The sequence below is a fragment of the Pelodiscus sinensis genome, chromosome 1, assembly GCF_049634645.1.
Source record: "Pelodiscus sinensis isolate JC-2024 chromosome 1, ASM4963464v1, whole genome shotgun sequence".
Taxonomy (NCBI): Eukaryota; Metazoa; Chordata; order Testudines; family Trionychidae; genus Pelodiscus; species Pelodiscus sinensis.
Window position 1 is genome coordinate 334,548,229 of NC_134711.1, and position 23,262 is coordinate 334,571,490.

The following is a 23,262-nucleotide window of genomic DNA, read 5'->3' on the forward strand; positions in this document are numbered from 1 at the left end:
AGACTGACACCTCCTCCTCTTGTATCTCAACATTCTGGCTCTTAACTGGGTGTACAGGGACTGGAACTGTTAACTGACTTTTATCTCCTGGGAAGAATGGATGTGGAAGAGCTTCTCATGAGATTACCATGGTGAATACATAATTGTTCATAGCTTCATTCACCCTACACTGTTATGCCTGAAACAGAAAAACAAACCACACACACACACACACACACACACAAACCCTATTCAGTTGAAAGCAGAGATAGTGTGTGGGAAATTTGGAATGATTGCAAACAACTGAAGTAGAGCTGAAAAAGAGTGAGACAACTTTTAACTAAATGTGGTGTCACCAGCACACGTACAATTGTGGATCCCTTTGTGAACCTCATTCAGCTAAGCTCTTCAGTCCAAAAAAGTTTGGAGCAAAGATTTTGAGAAGCCAAATATGGATTGCGTAAGCAATTTTGAAATCCGTGTTATATGATCAAACAGTCAATGGATTTGTATGTTCCCTTGTATACTGTGTGGTATGATACACAGTAATTATAAATGACTGAAGGGATCATAAGATCATCCAGTGTGATCTACTGGGTAACACGGGACATTCAATTTCACACAGTTACCTCTATATTGAGTTGCATGATTTTCATGTCACTCATACCGTAGAATCATAGAAACACAACAGAAGAAGGGTTTGTTGGACATGTCCAGTTTTACAGAAACCATATTGTTAACGGGCATTAATGATATTCATAGACTTTTAAAAAAATCCATGCCACGTTTTCCATTGTTTCTGTTATTTTGTACTAATTTATATTTCACAGAGACCTGCCCTCTATTTGCCTCCTTTCTGAGGGAGGAGAGGTCTCTTGCCACTTGCTGCCTGATAGCTTCATTCTGGTTCTGAATGAGATGTGTGGTTGATTTGTCAGTGCATAACTCTGGTGCGTGTAACTCTAAGGTTCTACTGTACATGGTGTTTAACACCTTGCTGTGACAGCTAATACACTGGGGCGTGCTTCACCCCTTGAGGTGATCTGAGTACATCGTGTTTCTTTCCCAATGCAGAATCCTTAACAGATTTACTTTTTCGACAGTGTTAACAAGTTACCTTTCCCCCTCTGGACTCTCTCCAAAATATTTTCCAAGGTATCATTTTTCCATATACCCTTAACAGAGTCCTTTTTTTAGATCCTTAACCCTACCAAGCGTTGTCCTTGATTTCTACCATGTCTCCCGCCACTTTTCAAATTTTCCAATCTGTATGGCTTTGTATCTGTGATGGTGTGATGGCGCGTTGGGGGTCCCCCGTCTCCTGCACCCCGAAATGGCACAAACAGACTGCACCAGCCGGTGGAAGAGAGGAAGTTTATTGCCTCTCCAGGATACAGCACAGCACAGATGTAATCTGATCACAGAGCTGGGCTAGGATGCCTCAGGCCCCCTTGAGATGGGGGAGACTGGGCCCCTAAACTCCAGCCCCTTTCCCTAGGCTGTCTCCTCCATGCTCTCAGACAGCAAGGGTGTGTCTAGACTACATGCCTCCTTCGACGGAGGCATGTAGATTAGCCAGATCGGAAGAGGGAAATGAAGCCGCGATTAAAATAATCGCGGCTTCATTTAAATTTAAATGGCTGCCCCGATCTGCCGATCAGCTGTTTGTCGGCAGATCGGGGGAGTCTGGACGCGATGCCCCGACAAAGAAGCCTTTCTTCATCGACACAGGTAAGCCTGGTTTCACGAGGCTTACCTGTGTCGATGAAGAAAGGCTTCTTTGTCGGCGCATCGCGTCCAGACTCCCCCGATCTGCCGACAAACAGCTGATCGGCAGATCGGGGCAGCCATTTAAATTTAAATGAAGCCGCGATTATTTTAATCGCGGCTTCATTTCCCTCTTCCGATCTGGCTAATCTACATGCCTCCGTCGAAGGAGGCATGTAGTCTAGACACACCCCAACTGACTAACCTTCTTCCAGCCCTGCCCCCCAGCCAGGGCAGCATTCCACCTTCCTTTGTTCTTCTCCATGGGGGGTGTCTGGCCATACTGGTTTGCATAGTGACTCATCCTGTTTTGCTGGGTCGTGGTACCCATGGCAGCCAGGGGGGGTTACCCCAGAGCCAGCAGCATAGAAACCAGCCAGGTACCCCCACTACGTCACAGATGGATAGGAAAAGTGCTGGGCTTTTCAGAACATCCCAACATTTGGAGCCTAGAGGTTACACTTGGCTAGCTAGGGGTGTTGGCAGGAAGCCAGGAGAGCCATTGCGAGAAGGCGTTTGAAATGAAAGGAATACCTGCCTGCTCTTCTTCTTTGTATGAGTTGTAAGCTGGGGTTGGGGGAACAAGCTGAATTGAATCAGGCAGAAATGTCATGCCTACAAAGACTCCTGGGCATGTCAATGGACTGGACCTTGAAGCATGGATCCTGAATAGATAGGAAAATGTCTATGTAGACATGATCAGGTTATTTTCTTTGTTTTGTTCTTTGGTTAAATTTCTTTCCCCTCCCCACTTGGCAATGGAGGCACCTGGCACATTTGGAACGTAGGACAGATAAGAGGGGGCCCTGGAGATAAGGAGTTTGGGGGGTTCATCCAGTGGTGCAGAAGATAAGGTACCTGCCTCTGGAGCCAGAGGTCAAGGTCCAAGTCTGTGGGGTAAGTAGACTGTAGTGGGTTATTCACCTAGGCTATGTTTGGACTGCATCCCTTTTCCGTAAAAGGGATGCAAATTAGACACGTCGCAATTGCAAATGAAGCAGAGATTTAAATCCCCCTGCTTCATTTGCATAAACATGACTGCCGCTTTTTTCCGGCTCGGAGCTTTGCCGGAAAAAAGCGCCAGTCTAGGCACGGATCTTTCGGAAAATAAAGCCTTTCCTCTTAAAATAAGGAATTGTAATGTGTCTAATTTGCATCCCTTTTATGGAAAAGGGGTGCAGTCTAGACACAGCCCCCTGCATTTAAGAAGAAAGGGGTTACTCACTTTATGGGTGGCAGCCTATCACGCAAGGTCAGGGAATCTGTGATTTTGGGGAGGTTTTCTAAGCACACAGCGTGGTAATTAAGGTCTCTTGCGGTCCCTGACTTTGTACACCCAGAGTGCCAGAGTGGGGAACAACTTTGCCATTTTTCAGAGTGTAAAGAAAGTACAACCACCTGCACCCATGAGAACAGCCTCCATTCCTGTATGTGGTGTCTCACATTCACATTGTGTCTCCATCCAGGCAGTTACACTGTGCCGATCGCCCTAGACTTTGGACGCATCCACAAACTCCACGGAGCAGCTGGTTCAAGTCAGAGACAACGTTCTGCCTTAGAGTTGAATTGCTTCTCCTCCACTCCATGTCAGACTCCAACACAACTGCCTTCACCAACCCCTCCACCTTCATTTTACTGGGCATTCCTGGTCTGGAGGTGGCCCATGTCTGGATCTCCATCCCCTTCTGCACCATGTATGTTATAGCCATCCTGGGAAACTTTGCCATCCTGTTCATTGTGAAGAAGGAATCGAGTCTCCATGAGCCCATGTACTATTTCCTCTGCATGCTGGCAGTCACCGACCTGGTGCTGGTCACATCCACCCTGCCCAAAATTCTGGCAATCTTCTGGTTCAATTCCAGGGAGATCGATTTCAGTGCCTGCCTCGCCCAGATGTTTTTCATTCATGGCTTCACACAGGCTGTGTCCAGACTCCATGCCTCCGTCGACGGAGGCATGTAGATTAGCCAGCTCGGAAGAGGGAAATGAAGCCGCGATTAAAATAATCGCGGCTTCATTTAAATTTAAATGGCTGCCCCGATCTGCCGATCAGCTGTTTGTCGGCAGATCGGGAGAGTCTGGACGCGATGCCCCGACAAAGAAGCCTTTCTTCATCGACACAGGTAAGCCTCGTGAAACCAGGTTTACCTGTGTCGATGAAGAAAGGCTTCTTTGTCGGGGCATCGCGTCCAGACTCTCCCGATCTGCCGACAAACAGCTGATCGGCAGATCGGGGCAGCCATTTAAATTTAAATGAAGCCGCGATTATTTTAATCGCGGCTTCATTTCCCTCTTCCGAGCTGGCTAATCTACATGCCTCCGTCGACGGAGGCATGGAGTCTGGACACAGCCACAGATTGCATCGGGGATCTTCATGGCCATGGCGTTTGATCGCTACGTGGCCATCTGCCACCCCCTGAGACATTCCACCATCCTGACAAACTCTCTGGTGATGAAGATTGGTCTGGTCATTGTGTTGCGTGGCAGCATTCTCGCACTGCCCTATCCCATCCTGGCGAGGCAGTGGCCATATTGCAAAACCAACATCATCGCCCACACTCAATGTGAGAACTTGGGTGTGGTGAAGCTGGCCTGTGCCGATACCCGCGTCAGTAATTACTACGGCATCTTCGTGCTATCCTGTAGGTATGGTGTGGATGTGTCTTTTATCACCCTGTCCTATATCCAGATCCTCAGGGCCATCTTCGGCCTCCCCACAAAGGAAGCCCGGCTCAAGACTTTTGGGACTTGTGGCTCACACATCTGTGTCATATTAGCCTTCTACATCCCAACTCTGTTTTCCTCGCTGTCAGCCCGTTTGGGTGACAATTTGCCCCGTCATTTCTATGTTTTGTTTGCTGATCTGTATGTCCTGGTTCCCCCCATGATGAACCCCATCATCTACGGCCTGAGAACCAAACAGATCCGGGATAGGTTCCTCCAGCTCTTTAATCCTAAGGGGACTAAAGTTTTCTCCTCGGGTTGTGGGTCTGAGACAGAGCACCGTGGAGTGCTGTCTGGTGACATGGCACTATTTCCTGAATCACTGACTGGCCAATCAAAGAAAGGTTGAATAAGTTTCTTACTTTAGTGTGTGTTTTTTAGCATAACATATGTGGAATCCATCTATGTCCAACTCGTAAGGTTCCCACCTTTCTAAATGTATTTCTAATTGTACCTGGACATGCCAGGTCCTGCCCTTGTCCCACTTTCTTCCTCAGAGCCCAGATCCACATCTCCCCTTGAAACCCCAGACACTTCTATGTCTTGTCCTTCAAGGCCCCATACTGCTGTCTTGCTCCTCTTCTGCCCCCTTTCACTGCTGGAATCATCTGTGTGATGGGTCCCCCCGGGTGCCACGTGGAACTGAGGTACAGGTGGCCCCATGCCAGCCAAATGCACTACCCGTTGCACAGGGATGTGGAAAGCTGCAAAGCCCTGCAAGCTGCCCTTACGCCAACATTTATCAGTAGCGAGCTCACCCAGCTGTGTTCCTGAATGCTCTGGGAGTCCATCAGGGGACAACTGTAGAGAGGCTACAGCCCAAATTCTCCGTGCTCCCCAGCCAAAGTCTCCACAGGTGAACTGTCCTTCCCTGGTGAAACCCTGACCAGTAAGAATGTGCTATCTTGTGCATCCCTTCTACAATAGATTGTGAGAGTGCACCAGCTCTTGGTCATAACCTGAGACTTTCCCCTTTGCAGTTCAGACATTGTACAGTCCGCTGGGTAACACAGACAACAGATCTATTAGCGACACAAGGAGAGCTTTGCAGGGAAGGTGGGTGACAGCAAAGGGATGAAATTTGATTATAATAAGAAATAAAACAACCCCCCAATCTCAGACTCCAGAAAATCATGCAGGGGATCCTCAAGGAATCCATTTCGAAGCTCTTGGAGGAAAGGAAATTGATCAGTCACAGTCAACGTGCTCACCGGCCATCATGGCTCCATTGCAGGTAGAAGCTCTGGGAACAGGCGCTCTCTGCTGCAGGAGAAGCAGACCCCACACATCCCTTTGCAGTTGTCTGGGGTCTTCCCCAATCACCATCAGTTGTCAAAGATAAAGGCCAATGTCTCTGCAGTGACATGAGCCAACTCCCTCAGCACCGTCCAAGGCATTAAATCTGGCCCCGTGGATTTGTGTATGTCCAGCTTAACCCGTTCTTTCTCCACTGAGAGCTGCCCAGTGCAACAATCTGGGAGCTGAACTTGCCTTGGTAGATTGATGTAAAAAAGTATTAAGTACTTGAGCTTTTCCCACATCATCTATCACCAGGTTACCTCCCTCATCCAGTAGGGACTCCACATCCTCTCTGATCACCCTCTTATTGCTAACATGCCTGGAGAAACCTTCCTTGCTCCCCTGCACATCCCTTGCTAGCTGCAATTCCAGTGGTACGTTGGCCTTTGATTACATCCCTACATGCTCAAGCAATATATTTCTACTCCTCCATAGTTCATCTCTCCAAGTTTCCACTTCTTGTCAACTTCCTCTTGTGTTGCTTTTCTTACTGCGCATTGGGATGGTTTGTTCCTGAAACTTCAATAAGGCTCCTTTAAAATTCTGACAGATTCATGGACTTCTTCCCCCCGTCATTTTAGCCTCTCAGGGGATCCTATACATCAGTTCCCTTAGGGAGACAAAGTTTACTTTTCTGTAGTCCAGCGTCTGAATTTTTCTGCTCTCTTTTCTCAACCATCTCATGATCCCTCCTCCCCCACTTGCCACCAAAATCTACTTCCCCTACCAGTTTCTCCCTGTTTGTGAACAGCAGGTTGAACAAACACATGCTCTGCTCTTACCGGCCCAGCACGTACTTCCAACAGCCATGGGAGGGCTGTGCGTTGGAGCTGCCTTACCCCCACCCAGCAGCCTCTCCAACCATCCATTTCTGAGTTTCTTCACAGAGTAATGGTGTCTTCTTTTCACTTCTTTGTAAGATCCTTGGTGTAGGGGCTGTTTCTCCCTCTATGTTTGGGAATGGCCCGGCCCAAGAGGTCCTCAACTGGAGCAGGATCTCTGGAGGGTTCCACCAGACAATGACCAGAAATAATCAACCCAACAATCCAGCTAAATCCAGGCCTAGCACCACCCTCTTAGATTTATCTAGAGATGAAGATCAAACCATGCTCATCAGCTACTGAGTGTTAGGAACTTTGGTGCTGATGGACACGGCTCCCCTGTTTAAATGAGACACAAAAAATTGATTCAGTCTCATTCCAGGGCTTAAATACCGAGGTGCTTCTGCACCAGATAAATATCCTATTTAGCCAAAGGGGCAGGCAAGAGAATCCAGCTTTGGGGATCCAAGCAACCTCCAGCTGGGGCAGGGCTGCAAAGTCTGACTCAGCCTGGAACATCCGATTCCAGTTCCCCGTTGGAGGCACTGGGAGGAAATGAACAACTGTCCAATGCAAACACTATTCTGGTCTCTAGTCTTCCTATAGGGCCCTCCTTGTTGCAGGACAATTTGGGGGAAGAGGAAGGTCTCTATCCCCAGGATAGGCCCCCCCAGCTTCACCCCATCTATAGGAACACACTCTTTGTGTGGCTTTTACTAAGTCAGTTGCCCCAGAGACACCCCAGGGATTGCGATGGTTTGGAAGGTGTCTCAGTGTGTGTGTCTACACAACGGAGAAGCTGACACCGATACAGTCGCTCTTCCAGGGTTTGAATTAGCGGGTCAGATGAAGACCTGCTAATTCAAACTTAGAGGATGCTCCCATCGACACCGGTAACACCCCCAAGGAGTGAGGAAGTCTACAGGACAGTCAGCCCCATCGACCACCCATTGTGTGCATTGTGCTGAAACCTTATTAAGAGGTTTGACTCTAGCTCCATAATTAAAGTAAATGGAGTTATGTATCTGCAATACTCTCTCCCATTTACTGTGGACTAGGCCGGAGGGAGCAGAACTGGCATCCTGGAGTTCACCCCTCCCGACAACAGGGAGCGCACACACGCCAGCGAGTTCTGAGACCCTAGACTCAGCTTGAGAGGATGGAGAAGGCTCAGCTTCTCTCTTCCAGCCTTTCCACTCAATGAATAGCCCCTGCTATGGAGGAATTGTGGTTACTGCAGGACTCCTGGGTGTCTCTCTCTTGTTGCCCCTCAAGCTGTCTGACCTCGGCCTATTCATGTCTCCCTGCTTCACTGCATTATGGGCTTCTGCTCACAGTGACTTTCCTTTGCAAGGTCTTGTCAATGCCCTTCAGAGGAAGGTGCTGCACAATGTAGCGATAATTACTGGTGATAATTATTGATCTCTCACCCCTTAGTGACAGCCCCGTGTGCCTGCAGAAAGTGTTAAGTGTCTGTCCTTAGTCACCTTTCTCTAGATCGATCTCTTTCCATGTTGAGCACTTATAGCATATTAGAACCTGAGGAGACATAGACATTATCCCTCCTTTCCTTCCTATTCAACTATAATTTTTAAATATACACAAACACACAAAGCAGCCAATTCCTCCCTGACTCAGCCCAGAGCCCAGGATTTCTCATCTCCCTTTGGGAAGGACCCTTAATTGCTGTTTACTCCTACTGCTGAATAAATAGCCCAGAGGCCCAGAAAGGCTAGTCTCTAATCTTCTTGGATCCAGATGTTCACTCATTCTCTATGGGATGAGTGAATCCCACTGGGATTGCCCAGAGCCATATTATTAATGGTGCACAGCCCTGTGCCAGCTCTTGGCATAGGATGCTGGGATGAGAGTGGTGCAGGAAACGGCTACTTGCAGGAGGCTACCAGGAAGACACATCCCTCTCTGAATTCACAGGTACCCATCTCGGACTGAGGAACCCACCTACTCAACAAACCCAGAGCACCACATGATAGAGTAAGTCTGGGATCCTTTCTGCTCTGCACAGCTAGTTAATATCCCCTTGCCATAGGGATAAGTTTGCTCCAGTATCAGTAGGCAAAAGGTGACTCTTCTTCCACATCCCTTCTCAATACCTTACAGCCCCAAGTCATTTCAATGGCACAGGGCAACATTCAGGTCGTATAGAATCATAGAATCCTAGGTCTGGAAGAGACCTCAGGAGTCATCAAGTTCAGCCCCTTGCCCCAAGCAGGACCAACCCCAATTATATCATACCAGCCAGGACTTGAAAACCTCTACAGATGGAAATTCCACAGCCTCCCCATGGAACCCATCCCAGTGCTTCACACCCTCCTAGGGAAATAGTTTTTCCTAATATCGAACTGTGACAGGGCACTTGCCCTGCACTGGCCCTTTAAGGGCAAACCCCAGCCCGGAGCAGGGCCTGGGAGTTTCGCCCCAGCTGAGGCTGCGTTAGATGATTAGGGCCGAGCTAGAAGCTATATAAGAGGATGGGCTACTGCTCCCAGGCAAGAGCAGTGAGAGCCTGGGTGCTGGGAGAGTAGGAGGCTCCCTGGAGCTAGGGCAGGGCTGGGGAGGCAAGGCAGGGCTAGGGGAGCTCTGGCCAAGCAAACCCACAGACTGCAGGGCCAGAAGCACGGCCCCCTGAAGAAACAACAACCCCTGGAAGGGGGGCTCAGAGACTGACATGGGCACTGCCGCAGGGCAGTGTCCTGAAGAGGACACTGTGGCCTGGAGGAAAGAGGGGAGACACCACCCGAGGGAAGGCACCCAGCCTGCCAGACGGAGCTAATTCCTAGGACTGATGTCAGGGGGTGCTGTGGTGGTGAATGAACCCCCTCACACCAACCTAGACCTCCCCCACTACAACTTGTGACCATTGTTCGTCGTTCTGCCACCTGGAACCACTGAGAACAATCTCTATCCTTCTTGGATCCCCTCTTCAGATAGTTGCTAGTTGGTATCAAACAACTCTCTCTCTTGTCTTCTGCAAACTAACCTAGTCCAAATACCTCAGACTCCCCTCATATGTCATGGGTTCCAGCCCACCGATAATTTTTATTGCCCTTAACAGGACTTTCTCCAATGTGTCTACATTCTTTCTATAGTGGAGGGTCCAGAATTGGACACAAAACTCCAGATGTGGCCTCACCAGAGCTGAATAAAGGGGAATAATCACTTCTCTAGATCTGCTGGCAATGCTCAGTAGCAGGGCTCAACACATGGCAAGTAGATTACAAACCGGCACAACTGGTGCGGCGCATATGTAGCACGCAATACCACGTGACTGCAAAGCGGGGCTCGCTGCTGCTTGGGGAGCCCTGCTCATTAGTAAATGCACCCCAATATCCCATCAGCCTCTTGGCTACCAGGGCACCTCATTGACTCCTATCAAGCTTCTCATCCACTGTAATCTCCAGGTCCTTTTCTGTGGAACTCCTACTTAGCCAGTCGGTCTCCAGCCTTTAACAATACTTGGGATTCTTCTGTCCTTTGTGCAGGACTCTGCACTTGTCCTTCTTCAAACCTCATCAGATTTCTTTTGGCCAATCCTCCCATTTGTCTAGGTCACTCTGCCCCCTAACTCTGCCCTCCAGCATAACTACCTCTCCCCCTAGTTCAGTGTTATCCGCCAAATCGGTGAGGGTGCAATCCATGCCCCCATCCAGGTCATTATCATTAATAAAGAGGTTGAACAAAACTGGCCTTCAGACACTCTTGTTAAGAGATATCGCCAACCAGACATTGAGCCGTTGATCACTGCCCATTAAGCCTGATGATCTTACCGGCTTTCTTTCCATGGCTCTTAATTTCTTCACCATGGAAAATTTCCAGTGGATGATATATAAGACCTGAAAAGCCAGTCATGTGTTAATACACATAGACTGACATCCCTTCCTCTTGAATCTCAAGGGTGTGGCTCTTATCATGTGGTAGGAGGACAATGACCATCACCCGCCTTGTATCTCCCAGACAGCATGGAGGTGGAAGGGCTTCTCATGGGAACAGCATGATGATACATAATTTCTCATAGCTTCATTCAAGTAGTCAGCTAAACTGTTATGCCTGAAACCTTCACAAAAATCAGTTGAAAGCAGACACCCACTGGAGGACATTTTACTCCCTATGATTTGCATGTCACTCATGCCTGGTTCACACCAGGATTTTACACTTTGGAATCATGGAGCCAACGAAGGAGAAGAGTTTATCTGATATGACCATTTTTACAGAAACCATATTGTTGACCGGCATTCATGATATCCCTGGACTCTTAAAAAGAAGTTGCATACAATGTTTCCATCATTTCCTAAACATGTCAAACTGTTTTATTTTTCAATGATTATGTTTAACAGGAACCTGTCCTGCATTTGCCTCCTTTTTGAGTGTGTGAGATCTCTGTCACTTACTGTCTGACTGGCTATTACTGGTTCTACTTTACACGCTTTTTGAGGATATTGTAAGTACTTCATTCCAAATGCAGAACAAAACAATTTCTTCAGAATATTATAATTCTCTCCAATGTTTAAAAGTTTCCTTCCAACTTCTGGAAATTGGCCAACATATTTTCTAAGGTATTATTTCTCCAAGATACACCTAATAACCTCTTTTTGGATCCTTAACACTACCAAGGATATTTCCTGATATGGATCTCACGACTTTTCAAAATTTCCAATTTTCATTGCTTTGTATCTATTGTTCTTCTCTCCAGCATGTTATATAGTGCATTATTTCCCTTAATTGCTGCTCCCTTCACTTACCACTGAACAGAGTTTTTAGCCAAATTGCCAACTTTATTTACCATGAAATCGTACTTTTTAGGAAATCCCAGTTTTCTATCCCATTTTTCTGCCTAACGTTTCCTGCCAAATACTTTTGCTGATGCTTTGACACAGCTTTGGAGAATTCACACTTTGGAGCAATTAATTACTAGAGATAGTACTGATTGGCAACTCTTTTCGGTTACTCCATTTGAATGTAATGTGAGAAGTACCATGTCATACTGTAATCTCCTCTATCTGACCATGACATCTCAATCTGGCTGCAAACGACAGCTCCCCAGTTCTGAAAGCCAGTGTAAGATTTCCCGTTTTTGCTTTACAAAGGCTGAGTAAGCAAAACTGAACGTTTATCCAGAGCAGCTATTTTTCCAACCCTTTCCTTAGGCATCTGAACATGGCCTTTGTCGTGGCTAGTGCTTTGAATAAGCTGTTGTTTCATGGAATTGCTATGAGTTATGGCTAAATCTTTTCCCTGGCGTGTATTTCCTGCTGGTGCCTATTAAGTTTTCAACACCAAAAATGAGGAAATTATTGATACATGAAGAACATAACATAAGAACATAAGAACGGCCATACTGGGTCAGACCAAAGGTCCATCTAGCCCAGTAGCCTGTCTGCCGACAGTGGCCAGCACCAGGTGCCCCAGAGAGGGTTGACCGAAGACAATGATCAAGCGATTTGTCTCCTACCATCCCTCTCCAGCCTCTGACAAACAGAGGCCAAGGACACCATTTTATCCCCTGGCTAATAGCCTTTTATGGACCTAACCTCCATGAATTTATCCAGCTTTTCTTTAAACTCCATTATAGTCCTAGCTTTCACAGCCTCCTCTGGCAAGGAGTTCCACAGTTTGACTACATGCTGTGTGAAGAAGAACTTCCTTTTATTAGTTTTAAACCTGCTACCCATTAATTTCATTTGGTGTCCTCTAGTTCTTCTATTATGGGAACTAATAAATAACTTTTCTTTATCAGCCCTCTCCACACCACTCATGATTTTATAGACTTCTATCATATCCCCCCTCAGTCTCCTCTTTTCTAAACTGAAAAGTCCCAGTCTCTTTAACCTCTCCTCATATGGGACCCGTTCCAAACCCCTAATCATTTTAGTTGCCCTTTTCTGAACCCTTTCCAAGGCCAAAATATCTTTTTTGAGGTGAGGAGACCACATCTGTACACAGTATTCAAGATGTGGGCGTACCATAGTTTTATACAGGGGCAGTAAGATATTCTGGGTCTTATTTTCTATCCCTTTCCTAATAATTCCTAGCATCCTATTTGCCTTTTTGACCGCCCCTGCACTCTGTGTGGAAGTTTTCAGAGAACTGTCCATGATAACTCCAAGATCTCTTTCCTGATTTGTCGTAGCCAAATTAGCCCCCATCATACTGTACGTATAGTTGGGGTTATTTTTCCCGATGTGCATTACTTTACACTTACCCACATTACATTTCATTTGCCATTTTGTTGCCCAATCACTCAGTTTGGTGAGATCTTCTTGGAGTCCCTCACAGTCTGCTTCTGTCTTGACTATCCTAAACAGTTTGGTATCATCTGCAAACTTTACTACCTCACTGCTTACCCCTTTCTCCAGATCATTTATGAATAAGTTGAAAAGGATTGGTCCCAGGACTGACCCTTGGGGGACACCACTAGTTACCCCTCTCCAATCTGAAAATTTACCATTTATTCCTACCCTTTGTTTCCTGTCTTTTAGCCAGTTCTCAATCCAAGAAAGGACCTTCCCTCTTATCCCATGGCCATGTAATTTACACAAGAGCCTGTGGTGAGGGACCTTGTCAAAGGCTTTCTGAAAATCCAAGTATACTATATCTACTGGATCCCCCTTGTCCGCATGTTTGTTAACCCCTTCAAAGAACTCTAATAGATTAGTAAGACAGGATTTCCCTTTACAGAAACCATGTTGACTTTTGTCCAATAAATTATGTTCTTCTACATGATTCACAATTTTATTCTTTACTATTGTTTCGACTAATTTGCCCGGTACTGAAGTTAGACTTACCAGTCTGTAATTGCCAGGATCGCCTCTACAGCCCTTTTTAAATATAGGTGTCACGTTGGCTACCTTCCAGTCATTAGGAACGGAAGCCGATTTAAAGGATAGGTTACAAACCACAGATAATAGCTCAGCAATTTCCCATTTAATTTCTTTTAGAACCCTTGGATGAATGCCATCCGGTCCCGGAGATTTGTTAACATTAAGTTTTTCTATTTGTTCCAAAACCTCCTCTAATGACACTTCAATCCGGGACAGTATCATCAAACATGGAATTATGAGGGTCTGTTTGTAATTCATGACTCTGGATAAGGAAAGTGCCATTTCTCAGAGTGTGAAGGATGTACAAACTCCTTCACCCACGCAAACAGCCTCCACTAGTGTACGTGGTGTCTTACATTCACATTGTGTCTCCGTCCAGGTATTTGTACTGTGGCTATCAACCTAGACCCTGGGCACATCCAGAGACACCACGGAGCATCTGGTTCAAGTAAGAGACAACATTCTGCCTCAGAGCTGAATCGCTTCTCCTCCGCTCCATGATGGATACCAACACAACTGCCTTCTCCAACCCCTCCACCTTCATCCTGCTGGGCATTCCTGGCCTGGAGGCAGCCCATGTCTGGATCTCCATCCCCTTCTGCACCATGTATGTTATAGCCCTCTTGGGAAACTTTGCCATCCTATTTATTGTGAAGAAGGAGCCCAGTCTCCATGAGCCCATGTACTATTTCCTCTGCATGCTCGCCGTCACTGACCTGGTGCTGTCCACAACCACCCTGCCCAAAATTCTGGCAAACTTCTGGTTCAATTCCAGAGAGATCTATTTCAGGTCCTGCCTCACTCAGATGTTTTTCATTCACTGCTTCACAGAAATAGAGTCTGGGATCTTTGCAGCCATGGCTTTGGATCGTTACGTGGCCATCTGCCACCCCCTGAGACATTCAACCATCCTGACTAACTCTCTGGTGATGAAGATTGGCCTGGTCATCGTGTTGCGCGGCAGCATTCTTATACTGCCCTGTCCCATCCTGGCAAGCCAGTGGCCATATTGCAGAAGTAACATCATCCCCCACACTCAATGTGAGAACTTGAATATAGTGAAGCTGGCGTGTGCCGACACCCGCATCAGTAGTTACTATGCCCTCTTTGTGATATCCTGTAGGCTTGGACTGGATGTATCTTTTATCATTGTGTCCTATATACAGATCCTCAGGGCAATCTTCAGCCTTCCCACAAAGGAGGCTCGGGTCAAGACTTTTGGGACCTGCAGCTCGCATATCTGTGTCATATTAGCCTTTTACATCCCAATTCTATTTGCCTCCATCTCTGGTCGTGTGGGCAACAATTTGCCCCGTTATTTCAACATTTTCATTGCTGACATGTACCTCTTAGTTCCACCCACACTGAACCCCGTCATCTACGGGGTGAGGACAAAACAGATCCGGGAAAAGCTGCTCCAATTTTTTCTCCTAAGGGAATTAAAGTTTTCTCCTCAGGTTGTGGCGCTCAGGCAGAGCTCTATGGGTGTGCTGGCTCGTGACATGGAATGTTTTACTGGCCAATCAAAGAAAGTTTAAATTCTTTGCTGTCTTTATTATGTTTTGTCAGCATGAAATACTGGGAAATCCATCTATGTGCGACTCACAGGGCTGTCACCTTTTTAACTGGACACTTAAGGCTCTGGCTTTGCCTCAACTTTTTACTTAGGGTTTGTCTATATTACATGCCTCTGGTGGCAGAGGCATGTATATTAGGCTACCCGGCATAGGGAAATGAAGGCACGATTTAAATAATCCTGGAACCCATCACAGAAGATCCAAGTGGTGATGGGGAGGAGAGGAAAAGCAAGCCACTAATGCGGGGCAGGTGTTGAAGGAGAAGACATAGAAGTGATTGGGGAGATGTGTGGCAGGACTCTGAGAGTATGTCTAGCCTACATGCATCTGGCGACAGAGGCATGTAGATTAGGCTACCTGGCATAGAGAAATGATTTAAATAATTGCAGCTTCATTTAAATTTAAATGGCTGCCAAGCTCTGCCGACCAGCTGATGATCAGCTGCTTGTCGGCAGGTCGGGGCAGTCTAAATGCGCCACAGTCAACAAGGAAGCATTTGTCAACCGGCACAGATATGCCTCATGAAATCACTTCTATGTTTTGTCCTTCAACGCCTGCCCCGCACTAGGGGCTTGCTCTTCTTCTCCTCCCCATCACCACTTGGATCATCTCTGTGATGGGTTCCAGGGTTCCGGGCGATGGTCACAGTGTAATTGTGTGAACTGAGACACAATGGGAATATGAGACACCCCATATACTACTGGAGGCTGTTCTTACGGGGGATGGAGAATGTCGAGTTTCATTACCCAGAGCCATTAATTATGAGCAAGTGACCCAACTAATTCCATGGTGCTCCATGCATCATTAGTATCTATATATTATGGCGTGTGAAACCTTCACAGGATTATTAACGAAATACACCCCAGGGTAAAAACCTGGTCATAACTGAGAGCAAGTCCTTGGAAACTACAGCTCATTCACAGACCGTGTTCGGGTGCCTGAGCAAAGGGTTGGAAAAATAGCTTCTCCGGAGATGGGCTCAGTTTCGCTCACCCTGTCTCTGTTGAGGAAATAGCAGGTAGAAAGGGAATTCTGAAGCAGGCTTTGAGAACAGAGGAGCTGCCATATGCAGCCAGACTAAGATGTCTGAGGCAGATAGAGGAGAGGAATATAAAAAAAAATGTTACTTCAAATGGAGACACTGAAAATGTTCTCACTCAGTAACAATATTCAAGAAATTGTTTTGTTCTGCTTTGGGAAAGAAGGATTTATGATGTAGTGAGATCAGCTCAAGTGGTGAAACACATTCCAGACCATTAACTGTCAGAAGAAGGTGCTAAACAGCATCTACAGTGGAACCTCAGAATTACAAACCCCAACGTAGACAGTTAGGGTATGCCTAGACTTTAACCTTCTGTCGGCAGAGGGATGCAGATTAGACAGATTGACATTGCAAATGAGGCAGGGATTTAAATATCCTGTTTCCAATTTGCATAAAATGGCCGCCACGTTTTGCAGACTCGGCACTTTGTTAGCAAAAAGCGGCAGTCTAGAGGGGGATCTCTCGAGAAAAAAAGCCTTTTTTTATAGATCCCTTATGCCTTCTGCAAGAAGGTTTACAGGATCTGTCAAAAAAGGTTTTCTTTCTCGAAAGATCCCCCTCTAGACTGTCGCTTTTTGCCAACAAAGTGCTGAGTTGGCAATACGTGGCAGCCATTTTTATATAAATTAGATATAAATCAAAAGAAGAGAGGGCATTTTGTGAAATTATTAATTCTCATTCTATGAGGAAGAAGCCTTTTTGTGAAACAGCTCTTTTACAGAAAGGTGTGTGTGGACAGGGAAGAGGGAGTTTTTTTCAGAAAAAGAGAAAAAAGGAAAAAGCACAGGTGCCCTGGTGTCCATTCTGTCTATGGAAATCATTGCTTACATGCATTCTGGACGCTATTGGTCAAAAAAGTGCATCATTTTTTCGATGCGCTTTTGCAGTGTGAACGCTCTCTTCCGCAAGAAGTTTTTTTGGAAGATCTCTTCTGAAAAAAGCTTCTTGTGAAAGAAGCTTGTAGACTAGACATAGTTTCGGAAAGGCAGCAAATATAAGAGAGGTCTCCTTGAAACCTAAATTATTCAAAAATAGTGGAAAGCTCAGATTAAAAATTCTGACAAGGTTAAGAAGCAATGGATAAGCTGGTATGGGATTTTTTTTTAAAGTCTAGGAATATCATCAGTGCCAGTCAAGAATATGATTTCTGTGAAACTCGTCATATTGACTTCTTATTTTCTGGCTCTATAATTCTACATTGTAAAACCCTGGTGTGAACCACGTCTGAGTGTCATGCAAGCCATGGGACTCGATATAGGGGTAACTAGATTAAATGTAATGGCCTGAATGATGTTGCAGTCCCTTTTGACATAAAACACTATCAACATAGTGATAAAGGACGTAGATAAGACATTCATATTTACTGTGTCTCATCACACTTGGGCAGAGGAACACATGATACATGGACCATTTGAACCACTAGCACCAATAAAAGAAAATTGATTCCATGAATCATATTTCACTTGTCGAACTTCTTTTCACAAACTATGGATTGAATACATGGACTGGAAGGTGAATACAATGCTTTCTAGATCTTCAGGCTCAATGGGTAATGATCAACAGCTCGATATCTGGCTGGCTGTTGGTATCAAGCGGAGTGCCCCAAAATTCAGTTCTTGGGCCAGTTTTGTTGAACATCTGTATTAATGACCTGGATGAAGAGCTAGATTACACCTTCCGACTAGTTCGGACTCCGTGCCCACGGCTACACGCGGCATGGACTAGGTAGTTAAGATTAGGCTTCCTATTCCGAACTACCGTTACTCCTCGTGGAACGAGGTGTACAGGTAGTTCGGAATAGGAAGCATAATCTGAACTACCTAGTCCGTGCCACGTGTAGCTGTGGGCACAGAGTCCGAACTAGCTGGCATTTAAAAATGGCGGCGCTCGGCAACATGTAAATGAAGCCCGGGAAATTCAAATCCCGGGCTTCATTTGCAACTCCGGTTGCCTACATTCACCACCCTAGTTCGAACTGGGGTGGTAGTGTAGACATACCCCAATTTCTCCACATCTTTCTGGAAATGTGATGTCCAGAACTGAACACAACACTCCTAATCAGTGTAAAGTAGAGCACAAGAACTACTTCTCATATCTTGCTGTCAACCCTCCTGTATATGCAGCCCAGAATCATGTTTCTCTTTTTTAAATAGTGTCACACTGTTGACTCATATTTAACTTGAGGTCCACTATGACCACTAGGTCCGTTTCTGCATTACTCCTTCCTAGAGAGTCATTTCCCATTCTGTATGTATGAAACGGATTGTTCCTTCCTAAGTGGAGTACTTTTTATTTGTCCTTCCTAAACTTCATCCTATTGACCCCAGACCATTTCTCTAGTTCGTCCAGATCATTTTGACCTTAGCCTCCAAAGCACTTGCAACCCCGTTCACTTTGCTATCATCTACAATCTTAAGAAGCATCCTCTCTATGATAATACCTAAATAGTTGATGAAGATATCAAACAGAACCAGTCCAAAAACAAACCCCTGTGCAACCCCACTTCTTATGCCCTTCCAGAGTGACTGTGAAACATTAATAACTACTCTGTGAGAATGGCTTCTCAGCCAGTTAGGTACCCACATTATATTAACCCCATAGAAGTTGTTGTATTTCCCAAGTTTATTAATAAGAAGGTCATGCAAAATCATATCAAAGTCTAGTTATATCACATTCACCATTTTCCCCGTTAACCATAAGGGTTGGTATCCATGCTGGCTGTTACCTATGCCTTATTATCCTCCACATGTTTGCTGATGAATCCCTTAATTATTTGCTCCATTATCTTCCCTGGCACAGAAGTAAAATTGACTGGTCTGTTGTTCTCATTTCCCTTTTTATAGATGGGTGCTATATTTGATCTTTTCCACTCTTTTGAAATCTTTACCAATTTCCATAACTTTTCAAAGATGATAGGTAAAGGCCCAGATTCCTCCTTTATCAGCTCCTTGAGTATTCTAGTCTATATGTAATTAGGACCTGGTGACTTGCAGAGATCTAAGTTTTCTAAGAAATTTTAACTTGTACTTTTTCTTTATTTTATCTTTTACACCTATTCCCCTCCCACTAGCATTCACTATGTCAGGCATTCGTTCATCATCTAACTTCTTGGTGAAGACCAAAACAAAGAAGTCATTAAGCACATCTGCCATTTCCAAATTTCCTGTTATTGTTTCTCCCTCCTCGCTGAGCAGTGGGCCTACCATGTTCTTGGTCTTCCTCTTGCTTCTAATATATTTATAGAATGTCCTCTTGTTACCCTTTATGTCTCTAGTTAGTTTGAGCTCGTTTTGTGCCTTTCCCTTTCTAATCTTGCTCCCGCATATCTGTTTTGCTTATGTTCATCTTTTTTAATTTGTCCTAGTTTTCACTTTTTATGAGACTCCTTTTTGATTCTGAGATCATGCAAGATCTCCTGGTTAAGCCAAGGCAGTCTTTTGCCATAATTTCTATCTTTCCTAACCAGAGGAATAGCTTGCTTTTGGGCCCTTAATAATGACCCTTTGAAAAACTGTCAACTCTCTTCAACTGTTTTTCCTCTTAGACTTGCTTCCCATGGGACCGTACCTACCAGCTCTCTGAGTTTACCAAAATCTGCTTCCTGAAATCCATTGGCTCTGTTTTCCTGTTCTCCCTTCTACCATTCCTTAAAATCACGAACTCTATGATTTCATGATCACTTTTACCCATGCAGCCCCTTGCTCAAAATGGAAACTCATTAGGTATGCAAATGAGCCGTGGCGATATTTATCACTGAACCTCTTTTGCATATGTTCTTGCTCAAGACTGGCCAGTGTAGACGTAGCCTTAGAGAGTTGAACAAAGTGTGGAGTCTGCTTCTTCTGCAGCAGCAGAGAGCTCCTGTCACCAGAGCTTCTACCTGTAACAGAGCCATGATGGCCTGTGAGCATGTTGACTGTTACTGATCAATTTCGTCTCCTCCTAGAGCTTCAGAATGGATTCCTTGTGGATCCCCTGCATGATTTTCTGGGGTCTGAGGTGTGACCACTGCAACAAATATGGAACAAGACACTCTACTGTTGGCAGAAATATTACACTGAAAACACTGTACATAACATAGTCTCTAGTACAGACAGGTGGTCATCTGGGTCTGACAGACCATCTCTCAGCCCCCAGTTCCAGTGCAATGTTTTTGTTGTGTTGGTGCTATGGTGAAGTCATACAATGTTGACTGGGCGTTGGCATCATTTCATCTGCCGTATTCCCAAAGTCACAAGTTACAATCTGACTCTTCAGAGAAGCAATATACGGCATTATAGTCTCCCCTGGTTTTGGGCCATACTGGCAAAATCACTACTACATTCACTTTGGGCACAAAAAAGTTCTTTAATGCAGTGAGTGCAGTCACATATTTATCACTCACAAAGGGAAAAGTGTAAAATACATGGTGCCCTTCCGCTCCAAGGCAGTGATTAGCAGAGCGCACTTTCTCATTTCAGAAATCTCTGTAGCACTGATTGCAAGTGGATGAGTCTCAGGGAAGGGCAGACAAAAAAGCAGTGGCAAATTTCTAAAGTGCTTGTACACAAATGCTAGGAGTCTGACTAATAAGATGGGTGAACTAGAGTACCTCGTATTAAATGAGGAGATTGACATAATAGGCATCACTGAAACCTGGTGGAATGAGGAAAATCTGTGGGACACAATCATACCGGGATATAAAATATATCAAAAGGATAGAGCAGGCCGGGTGGGTGGCGGAGTGGCACTGTATGTGAAAGATAATGTAGAATCAAATGAAATAAAAATATTAAGTGAATCAACATGTCCCATAGAATCGCTATGGATAGTAATTCCATGCTCCAATAATAAGAAATTAGCAGTAGGGATATATTACCGACCACCTGACCAGGACAGCGATACTGACATTGAAATTTCCACTACAGATGCATGTAGTGGAAATTTCCAGAGGCAGGAATAAATATGCAGGCCAGGATCAGGCTGGAGATGACGCGGTGGATCCAATCAAGGAGGATGAGGCCCACTTCTAGCAACAAGCATTCTGTAAACTGCGATACCCACACGAGGAAGTGAGGAGACAGATTGACAGAGCCAGACGTGTACCCAGAATCCTCCTGCTACAGGAGAAGCCCAAGAAAGAAACCAACAGAACACCACTGGCCATCACCTACAGTCCCCAGCTAAAACCTCTCCAACGCATCATTAGTGATCTTCAACCCATCCTGGACAATGATCCCTCGCTTTCACAGGCATTGGGAGGTAGGCCGGTTCTTGCCCACAGACAACCCGCCAACCTGAAGCATATTCTCACCAGCAACTACACACCGCACCATAATAACTCGAACTCAGGAACCAATCCTTGCAACAAACCTCGGTGCCAACTCTGCCCACATATATACACCAGCAACACCATCACAGGACCTAACCAGATCAGCCATACTGTCACTGGTACATTCTCCTGCACATCCACCAACGTAATATATGCCATCATGTGCCAACAATGCCCCACTGCTATATACATTGGCCAAACAGGACAGTCCCTACGTAAAAGAATCAATGGACAAAATCTGATATTAGGAATGGCAACATACAAAAACCTGTAGGGGAACACTTCAATCTTCCTGGACACACAATTGCAGATTTAAAAGTAGCCATCCTGCAGCAAAAAAACTTCAGGACCAGACTTCAAAGAGAAACTGCTGAGCTACAGTTCATCTTTAAGTTTGACACAATCAACTCTGGATTAAACAAAGACTGTGAATGGCTCGCTAACTACAAAAGCAGCTTCTCCTCTCTTGGAATTCACACCTCCAGATCAGCTGCTAGAAGTGGGCCTCATCCTCCTTGATTGGATCCACCTCCTCATCTCCAGCCTGATCCTGGCCTGCATATTTATTCCTGCCTCTGGAAATTTCCACTACATGCATCTGACGAAGTGGGTCTTTGCCCACGAAAGCTTATGCTCCTACACTTCAGTTAGTCTATAAGGTGCTACAGGACTCCTCGTCGCTTTTGCAGATTCAGACTAACACGGCTACCCCTCTGATACTTGATACCAAAATAAAGAACTCTATAATAATGGGGGATTTTAATTACCCCCATATTGACTGGATACATGTCACCTCAGGAAGAGAAGCGGAGATAAAATTTCTCAATGGCTTAAATGACTGCTTCTTGGAGCAGCTAGTGCAGGAACCCACAAGGGGAGAGGCAATTCTCATTTTAGTCCTGAGTGGAGTGCAGGATCAGGTCCAGGATATAACCGTTACCGGACCGCTTGGGAATAGTGACAATAATATAATAACATTCAACATTCCTGTGGTGGGAAGAACACCTCAGCAGTCCAGCACCCTGGCATTTAATTTCAAAAAGGGGAATTACACAAAAATGAGGAGGTTAGTTAAACAGAAATTAAAAGGCACAGTGACTAGAGCCAAATCCCTGAAAGCTGCATGGAAACTTTTTAAAGACACCATAATAGAGGCCCAACTCAAATGTATACCCCAAATTAAAAAACATAGCAAGAGACCTAAAAAAGAGTCACCGTGGCTTAACCACCATGTAAAAGAAGCAGTGAGGGACAAAAAGGTATCTTTTAAGAAGTGGAAGTCCAATCCTAGTGAGATAAATAGAAAGGAACATAAACACTGTCAAATCAAGTGTAAAAATGCAATAAGAAAACCAAAAAAAGATTTTGAGGAACAGCTAGCCAAAAACTCAAAAAGAAATAACAAAATATTTTTTAAGTACATTAGAAGCAGGAAGCCTGCTAAAAAACCTGTGGGTCCCCTAGATGATCGAGCTATAAAAGGAGCAATCAAGGACGATAAAGCCATTGCGGAGAAACTAAATGATTTCTTTGCTTCAGTTTTCACGGCTGAGGATGTTGGGGAGATTCTTGAATCTGCACCGTCCTTTGTGGGTGATGAATCTGAGGAACTGTCCCGGATTGAAGTGTCATTAGAGGAGGTTTTGGAAGAAATAGAAAAACATAATGTTAACAAATCTCCGTGACTGGATGGCATTCATCCAAGGGTTCTAAAAGAACTTAAATGGGAAATTGCTGAGCTATTATCTGTAGTTTGTAACCTATCCTTTAAATCAGCTTCCGTACCTAATGACTGGAAGGTAGCCAACGTGACACCAATATTTAAAAAGGGCTCTAGAGGCGATCCTGGCAATTATAGACCGGTAAGTCTAACTTCAGTACCGGGCAAATTAGTCGAAACAAT

General features: G+C 45.3%; 2 protein-coding genes across 2 annotated transcripts; both read left to right on the forward strand.

Annotated features, from left to right (window-relative positions):
• Positions 1-3,225: 3,225 nt before the first annotated feature.
• On the forward strand, positions 3,226-4,819 carry LOC102443732 (olfactory receptor 52R1-like). The gene is made up of 2 exons (XM_006119581.2): positions 3,226-3,666; positions 4,103-4,819. Exons 1-2 carry the CDS (start codon positions 3,331-3,333, stop codon positions 4,817-4,819), a joined length of 1,053 nt encoding a protein of 350 aa, XP_006119643.2. The 5' UTR covers positions 3,226-3,330.
• Positions 4,820-13,929: 9,110 nt separating this feature from the next.
• Positions 13,930-14,967, forward strand: LOC102443486 (olfactory receptor 52E8-like). Its single transcript, XM_006119580.3, has one exon. It carries the CDS (start codon positions 13,930-13,932, stop codon positions 14,965-14,967), a length of 1,038 nt encoding a protein of 345 aa, XP_006119642.3.
• The last annotated feature ends 8,295 nt before the right edge of the window (positions 14,968-23,262 follow it).

Coding starts and splice junctions, on each gene's coding strand:
- LOC102443732 (XM_006119581.2), top strand. CDS start 3,331: ATGTCAGACTCCAACACAACTGCCTTCACCAACCCCTCCACCTTCATT. Junction 3,667..4,102: donor TCATTCATGGCTTCACACAG/GCTGTGTCCAGA, acceptor ACACAGCCACAG/ATTGCATCGGGGATCTTCAT.
- LOC102443486 (XM_006119580.3), top strand. CDS start 13,930: ATGGATACCAACACAACTGCCTTCTCCAACCCCTCCACCTTCATCCTG.